Below are 8,398 nucleotides of genomic sequence, written 5' to 3'. Positions count from 1 at the left end.
CAACCTCTCTTTTCCCTTTCTCCTTCTTTTTTCTCTCCCCCCTTCCTATTAGGAGCCCTTCTTCTTTATATAGCATCCTCCCCCATCATCCCCATCGTCCACTTGTTCTTCATCTAACTCCCTACTTGAGTGCATGCCATGTCATGTATCTCCCTCAGCTTTTTGTGAGTGGCGGTAGCTGAAGTTATACTGTTCAAGAGTCTTCTCCACATAAATGCGGCCAGAAAAGTTGCTGCAGTGCATTTAATACGATGGTAGCAGCTTTTCCTTTTAGATATTTCTCCATTCCTTTTATCTCCAGGTGTGTCCAAAACTTATCTAGACTGCTGAAGTCACTAGTAAGCTCATTCGAACCCCCCAAATATTTATATGACCCAGAATTTTTTCATCCAAGGATAATGATCTCTTCGGAACATTGATGCTCTCTTCGAACGGAGTTTCTTTGTCCTCATGTATCCTTCTTTCACGCGAAGTACCCCTTGACAATTATAGCCTCTTCGGACATACAATAACCTTCATATTGGGCTTTAGGCCCACTACATATGGTTGGGCTTTTCCCCCCACAACAATAATTTAAAGCATATTGAAGCAACCTCCCAAACATTTCCTCAATCACTCTATTCTCATAACTAAATATAGAGACCCCAATCTCAAACACCCAATTCATTATCTCGATGAAATTAAGGAAATCATTTGTATATATTAACATAAAGAGAATGTGATTAAACAAAGAGAAATTGGCTAAAAACACATCCATTATCAAATTTAATTTCCTTTAGTTGGGTTTTCACATCCTTTAAAAAAATGTAAAATGCTTTGAAATCATCATCGATTTTTATTTTTATCACTATGGCTCATACTGCATAAAATAGTAGTAAAAAACCTACAAAGAAACCGACAAATTATGAATTCTAAAACAAAATTAAAAAAAAAAATAGTTAACTTCATAAATAATAAAAAAGAATTTTTTTCTTTCTTTCTTTTTAGTTCAAAAATAAAATACATTTATGACTTTCCCTAACCAAAATCTCAAACACCCAAAGACTTAAAGCAAATCACAACCTTCACAGAATCCATAATGCCTGACTTCAATATCAGAACTATAAGTTACCGTCACGGAATAAAAAACGCAAGCCCCCTTCCTTGGTCACAGCCTACTCATACAAATTTTAATCTAACGGTACAACATTGTTGGAATTATGTAGGTGTCGTTGAAAGGTTGAAGACAAAAAACATTGTTTTTGGTCTGGGCAAATTGCAAATGGGATGACATGAAGGATTGTGGGCACATGTGTATAAAAGAGTAGAAGTGAAAAGGGTGAATGAAAATGTGAAGAGTTTTCTATTAAAGAGGAAAAGTCCTAAAACATTGAATCAAATGAAACAAATAGTAGTATTAAAAAATTAAATCAAAGAAAATAAAGAGTATTTCAATTCTCTTAAAAGTGTAGTCTTGAAATATTGAACTAAAAGAAATAAAGAGCAATTCTTATTTTTAAATTTATTCTTATCTTTGACGTGGTTTAAGAGTATTTCATTTCTCCTCAAAGGAGGATGTCACATGCTACAATCTCGTGTTCTCCTGCACAGAGTTCTTTGCTTTACATATATAAAGTTTAAGAAATACGTTAACACAAGTTGTGTCAATGTCAACCGCCCATCGATCTTGAGATCATCGGAAACATGTGTCCAATCTTTCTTCTTTATTTATTTTTGGTCGAATCTTTCGTCAATCGCATCATGAGTCATGAGTGAGACATCATTATTTATATATCAAGACAATAAAAACGAAGCATAATATGGTAGATGGGAATTATTTTGCCATCGAGGAATTTATGCAATAGATAACTTGATCTGGCAATCCAAAAAAACAAAAAGATTACTTGATCTGGCCTTTTCCAATTATTCGTTAAGGAAAAGGCCGAACTCCAGTTGATACCATTTGGGTTTGAGTCCGCAATGACCTAGTCCAACATGAAAATCCCAATTCATTGGGCCTTTTGATACAATTCATTGGGCCTTTCGATACAATCAAATAAAAAAGTCCCAATGGTGCTTTATTTTACGAGTCCAAACTACGTGATTGAGTCATTCCTCCTCTCTGTTGCGATATATATATATATATATATAAAGGCATTGATTCTTATATTAAAACAGTCATGAATTTTACTTTATCTTCTTACTCAAGTTGATAAAATTTGCACCAAAAAGTTGATAAAATTTTCACCGATTCTAGTTATCCATTTAAGTTGACACGAAGTTGTAAAGGTTCACAAACTATATATAAAATTCCACAAGAAATACTTATACACAATGCACGTACCCCATATCCTAATTCATTAAACTAAAGATTGGCAAATGCTTTTATGATATACACATAGTGATAAGCTAAGAGAAGTTGTAAACTAGACCATCAAAAATTTGGCATATGATTCCCAAACTAATGACCTGTTTGGATGGAGGGGTGAAGAAGGGGGAGTGAAAGGGAGTACAGTAGAGTTGGCTAAAAATAAGTTAATTTTGTACTAAATCTACTCTACTCTACTCTGCTCCCCCTCTCTCTTCCTCAATCAAAACAGACCATATAGTTTTAGTAATCTTAGCAGAGTGGAAGATCTTTAGGTGGAGGAAGCAAGCTCTGAGATTGGCCTATACCATTTTTGACAATGAAAACCATAGCAAGACCCCAGGAAGTATGTTCCTCAAGATGGCAATGTATGAACCAAGCTCCTGGATTGTCAGCCTTGAGTCTAATTGCAGCCCATCCCCCAGTTGGAACAGGCACTGTGTTTCTCTCTGGAGGATCAACAAGGTTATATTTTGCTGGATCCTTAGCAACATCGAAATTCCCAAACCCGCTGCCAACAACAAAGAAATTGTGACCATGGACATGAATGGGATGGTTCTCTGTATTAAGAAAAGTTGTACCCTGCAGCACAATTTCCATGTTTGTGCCATAAGGCACTACCAAAAGCTTTGTACCAAACTCTGTGTTCATGTTTTCGGTGAGGGGGTCTACGCCGGTATAATTAAAAGCAGTAGGAGGCTTTTCGGGGAAATCAGACGAAAATTCAACATTTGTGAGGTTTTTGTAATGGCTTTCCAATACTGACTTAAACGGCCGAACAAATGATTGATTGTTCATTGAAGCAAAGAATCTCTTGCCTAAAGCTTTGCAAGTTTTGTTTGCAGGACAATCTTGAAGGTTAAGGCTTACAGTTGTTATTACTCGCTTGTCAATCTTTTTGGGCACGTTGCAAGGGTACTCAGGAGATGCAAGGCTACGAAGTATTTTAGAAAATGTTGTGGCATAAACTGTGTCTTTCATTTCAGGAAGATTGTGAAATGCAAGGTTGGTAGGCAAAGTTGGGGCCTCAATTTTTTCAGTCCTTGTACTCTTGTATTTTAGAAAGCCAGCTGTGGTGGAATTATCAAAGGGGAAAACGGCAGTGACATAAGGCTTTGCTGCCATTACAAACATGCCTGATGAGTCTGGAACTTGATTTGCTGTGACCAAAACATTAGTGGTTTGTCCAGGAGCAACCATTATGGCTCTAGTTGTGAAAGGTTTGGTATAAACTGCATCAGCTTCAACGACAGTCAATGTGTGATTAGCTATGGCAAAGAAGAGCTCATCATTAAGTGCTGCATTGATGATTCTAAACAAGTAGGTTTTTCCACGCTCGACTGTCTGGATGAAAGTATCTGCACAATTTTAACATAACATGTAATGTAAGATCATCCTCAACTATATGAATTGTTTCAGACATAAGTTATGTCTTCTCCAATATATGATTTTGTACTTATTTGTTGTTCTATGCTGTTCGGATATAAGGATGAATATGTAAGAGGATAAAAGAAGTAGGAAAGATAAATAAATAAATAAAAAAGAATTGATGAAATTTTAGTTTTTCAACATGTGTATTTTGTAGAGAGAATATAAAGGTGGAATAAAAAATATATATATAGATTTATTTATTTTTTTTATTGAGAAGAAAAATGGAAGGTAGAAAAAATATTTTAGTCCGAATTTATTATTACATCCCTATTATATAATGATGAATTTTTTTTCCATTATTATATAAGAAATAATATTGTTAATTAAATTAATAAGAATAATATCTTATAAAAATGAACTCATCACATTTTTTTTTTCTCTATCCATTCATTTTACATAAAAAATAATAATAATTGAATTAGTTATCATGATACATTATAAAATACAATGCATAATAATTATATTTTATTTTAAATTTCTTTCTCTGTTTTTTTTATACCGAGAACATCCCAAGTTAAGGCATAAGTGTTAGAAGGGTACATTACCATTTTTTGTCTCCTTGTCAACATTTTAGGTGAAGAAAAATAAAAAGCAAAATTGTGGACACAAGGAGAAAATGGTCCCCTACCTATATACTTTATCTCCACATAATTTTCTTTCTCATCAAAGGATGATAAATGGTAATATCTTCATGTTTTTTTTTTTCTATATATTTTTCATCTTCCCTAAAATTCCATAACAAAACATACAAGGCATGCAAACTAATCTCGTGTTTTGATTTTTTTTTTTTTTTCTTCTTTTAAAGAGCCTTTTTTTTTTTTTTTTTGAAAATGATTAGAAATCTCCTTTTTACTGCCCGAATTCCTCCCCTCCCCTTAACCTTTAGGTATTAAGTACCTATGGAGATGCCATCAAACCAATTGGGTTGTTGGCTTTGAAATAGCCTTTTGATCTTTTTGGTAACAAAATTTATGCAAAAAATTTACATTTTTACTTTCCAAAGTCGAGAATGCTTCACAATTACCAATATTACCTTTCTTTGAGCAAGGATAAAGAGGTCCAGGCAAGCCATTAATGGTATAAGCATCTGAACTATTAGGCCCACCACCATACAACATCATCTCATTTTCCACAGCATCCACATCTCCATTCCACCATTCCCCTGTAGTCAATCCGACAAACACATGTCAATCATAGAGAAAAATGTGAGGGAGAGAGAGGAGAAAGTACTAATACTTATAACAAATACAAATAAAGAGATTTGCCAAAATTAAGAAATAAGTCAAGTCAATAACCAAATGACAACATACATGCATTCAACAAAATACAACAATAATATCGATAAATAAAATAAATAAATAAATAAATAATCCCTCGTCCTAGCACATGTTAACAGTATTCTTTCATATTTGATCCAAATTATAAAACTAAAAATGAAATTGAAAGAAAGAAATTAATTGAGAGGTCAAAGAGATTAGTGGGATTATTACCAAATATGATAGGGACTTCAGATTGGATTGGAACTGAGAATGGATATGGCATGCGAGGGTAGATTATGAAGGCACCATATAATGAAGCACGTTGCCAGCCATAATGTGCATGCCATAGAAGGGTGCCTCTTTGATCGATCACAGTGAAGTTGTATGTGTAGGACTGCCCTCCTCTTATAGGGCACTGTGTGATGTAAGCTGGCCCATCTGCCCATGCACTTCTTAGTTGCCTTATTCCATGCCTATGTAATTAGCAACAAGACAGATCATCTCAGTAACAAGTCTAGAGAGAGAGAGAGAGAGAGAGAGAGAGAGAGAGAGAGAGAGAGAGAGATTTCTTGTGTTGTGTCTTTTTCAATCAATTTAAACTTGTTACAGTTCTTCTACGACAATAATTCGTCATAGTTTATTGAAGTTATCATCATAAGTGATGAACAATTATTTTCTTTTGGCTATCACTTTTTTTTTATCACTCATAATTAATTACGTTAAAGTTATGGCAAAAGTTATGTCCCTAACTTTTTTAACTTATAACATACTTAAATATATTTATTTTAGACTTTAGTGAGCACATGTATAGCTTAGAATAAATAAATAAGGGAGGCACATGAAGAGCATCTATATAGTATTTCTTATATACCTAACCAAAAAGGGAACAAATAGAAATAGAAATTGACAGGACCTTTTATATAACACAAGACTTAGACTAATCACTCATAATCAATCATGTTAGAGTTATGACAAAAGTTGTGTCCCTAACTTTATTAACTTATAACATACTTAAATATATCCATTTTAGTGAGCACAAGCCTAGCTTAAAAAAATAAATAAGAGAGGCACATGAAGAGCATCTAAATATTATTTCTTAAATACCAGACCAGAAACAGAAAAATAGAAATAAAAATGAAAGAACCTTTTATATAAAATCAGACTCAGACTACCACCTTTTTTTTTCTCTCTTTTATTAGTGATTTTCATATTCTGCCAAGTTGTCTATGACCAAAACAAACTACAAATAGAAGTATTACTCAACAATATATATGTCAGCGTGTAATAACTAGGTTCCATTTTATATTGCATGATAAGGCTAACAGGGTATATACTTGTCTGATTTACCATAAGAGTGCTCTTTCATCTTATCATTTTATATCTCGATTTCAAATTCGGGATAGATAAACTATGTGTCCGGAGGTCGGATATTGATGTTGTTGTATAAACTTCCGTTATAATTAAATAAGACTTGCCGTTTCTACCATATAAAAAATTCGCGACAGGTAGTGCATAAAAAGAAAAAAAAAATTAAATGGATAAATAATACATAATTGTAAAGAGTTAGTATTCTGTAATCTTTATTATGTAATCTTTATTAATCTATAACATGTCTTTCCATTGAAGGCACAATATATTTGACTATACAGTCTGCCAGAAGAGGAAGCTATAGAAAAAGAGAGAATGAGGACTTAGAGAACAAAGCAACAAAAAAAAAAAAAAAGGAGACTAGTCCTAGGCTTTTTACTTGTTGCCTTAGTGTCAAAGGTCTTTCTTTTGAACAATGCTACATACATACATACATACATACATACATAAAAATAAATAATAAAAACAAAAGAAAAATTGAAAATTTTTTTAAACTTATTAAGTTGTCAAGTTTTCATTGGTTCTCGTCTGAGTCTATATCTGACATAACTTTTTTTTCCCTAATTATCTTTCTTATTAGCAAGTGTCAAATTTTGTCTCTCTAAACTTTCTTCTTGCTATTTCACACTTGCACCGTTATTTATTACTGTATGTCTCTCTCTTAGCTAGTTAGCCAATTGTGTTTGTGTTTGTGTTTGTGAGTTAGGGTGTGAGGAAAGTTATTGAGTACTATTAGAGCATTAATGCTTCTCTCACTATCTCACATAAAGCTGGGAGATATAGACACGACTGTCCACTCACAAGTCACATTCTTAAGAATAATAATAGAGGTACGCATGACACTTCCACAAACTAACGTGGCAACTACATGCCATGGCAGCTACTTTTTTTTTTCTCTTCCTTGTTTTTGCAAGAGCCATATCAGTTACTAATTTTTAATCTCAAACTTTCTAATTCAGTTTTAACCTAAGGGAAAAAAACAAAAAACTTACCAGATCCACCAACCACCAGACCCATCCCTTTTTCTCTCTTTCTCTTCTTTGAATGTATAATTAATTTATTACTGTAATATATGGTGTTCATAGAGTATTAATTAAAGGACAATGCTATAAACATAAACTATTTTATAATATTTTTACAAGCTGTTACTGTAATTTTAGTATTTTTCAAATAGTTATTACAAATAAAAATGTGATGTTAGTGATAGACCCATATTAGAACTAGTAATAATTTGCCACATTAACAGTTTGTAAAAATGTTGTAAAATAGTTTATGTATGTAGTATTACTCGTAATTAAAATAAAAATGATTCTAATTAGATACCTACCCTTTAAATAAAGCATGAAGGTTGATCAGTGCTTAATCAGCACTCTAGTACTGAATAAAATGTTATATTATTTAAAATTAAATAAATCTTTAAGTTTATAATATTCAATCTAAATCATAAAATTAATCAATTTCAAATAGAAAATATTCATGATGAACAAACTCTCTTAATGCTAAGAAGTAAAAATAGTAACATTTTTTAAGCTCTTAATTAAACCCAACATAATTAGATTCAGTATGCTCACCAATGGATGGTAGTGTTCATGGAAACGCGATTAGTAACCTTTACTTCAACATTATCACCTTCATGGACAGCAATGGTTGGACCTGGGTACTCCCCATTCACTGTTAGAAGTGGTTTTGTGTGGCACAAACGTGTTACCTTCTTCCACTCAATCTGAAAAAACAAAACCATAATGCTTAAAAAACTTGCCAATATTGGCTGCGATGGAAGATGTATGATGAAGTTTCTGAATATCAGCTTACATTAAATTCAAACTGCCGAGTGGTTGTTGAAGAATAAGATTGCCGAAGCCCAGAAAGTACCACTAGTGTTACTATTAAGAACCTATAATGATGGCACAAACCCTCCATTTTTAGCACCAATATGGAACACTCTCTAGCTATAGGAATAATAAGTTGCTAATAACTTACGAAACTCCCATGC

The 8,398-nt window shown here is 32.9% G+C and overlaps 1 protein-coding gene across 1 annotated transcript; it reads right to left on the bottom strand.

The window, feature by feature from the left end:
• Positions 1-2,260: 2,260 nt before the first annotated feature.
• Positions 2,261-8,398, bottom strand: LOC112038583 (laccase-1). Its single transcript, XM_024071406.2, has 5 exons — positions 8,218-8,398; positions 7,977-8,128; positions 5,269-5,510; positions 4,812-4,940; positions 2,261-3,705 (listed from the first exon to the last, which is right to left on the bottom strand). The coding sequence occupies exons 1-5, from the start codon at positions 8,323-8,325 to the stop codon at positions 2,600-2,602; spliced, it is 1,737 nt and encodes a 578-aa protein (XP_023927174.2). The 5' UTR covers positions 8,326-8,398; the 3' UTR covers positions 2,261-2,599.

The sequence above is a fragment of the Quercus suber genome, unplaced genomic scaffold, assembly GCF_002906115.3.
Source record: "Quercus suber isolate HL8 unplaced genomic scaffold, Cork oak 2.0 scaffold_196, whole genome shotgun sequence".
NCBI classification, from domain to species: Eukaryota; Viridiplantae; Streptophyta; class Magnoliopsida; order Fagales; family Fagaceae; genus Quercus; species Quercus suber.
Note: the sequence above shows the minus strand (reverse complement) of the source record. Positions and strands in the feature narration are given on the sequence as shown.

What these genes read in the sequence shown, in the direction of transcription:
- LOC112038583 (XM_024071406.2), bottom strand. Translation starts at nt 8,325, where the DNA reads ATGGAGGGTTTGTGCCATCATTATAGGTTCTTAATAGTAACACTAGTG. An exon ending in CTCGGCAGTTTGAATTTAAT is followed by an intron (nt 8,129 to 8,217) that starts GTAAGCTGATAT and finishes TTGTTTTTTCAG; the next exon opens with ATTGAGTGGAAGAAGGTAAC. An exon ending in TGAAGTCCCTATCATATTTG is followed by an intron (nt 4,941 to 5,268) that starts GTAATAATCCCA and finishes GATTGACTACAG; the next exon opens with GGGAATGGTGGAATGGAGAT.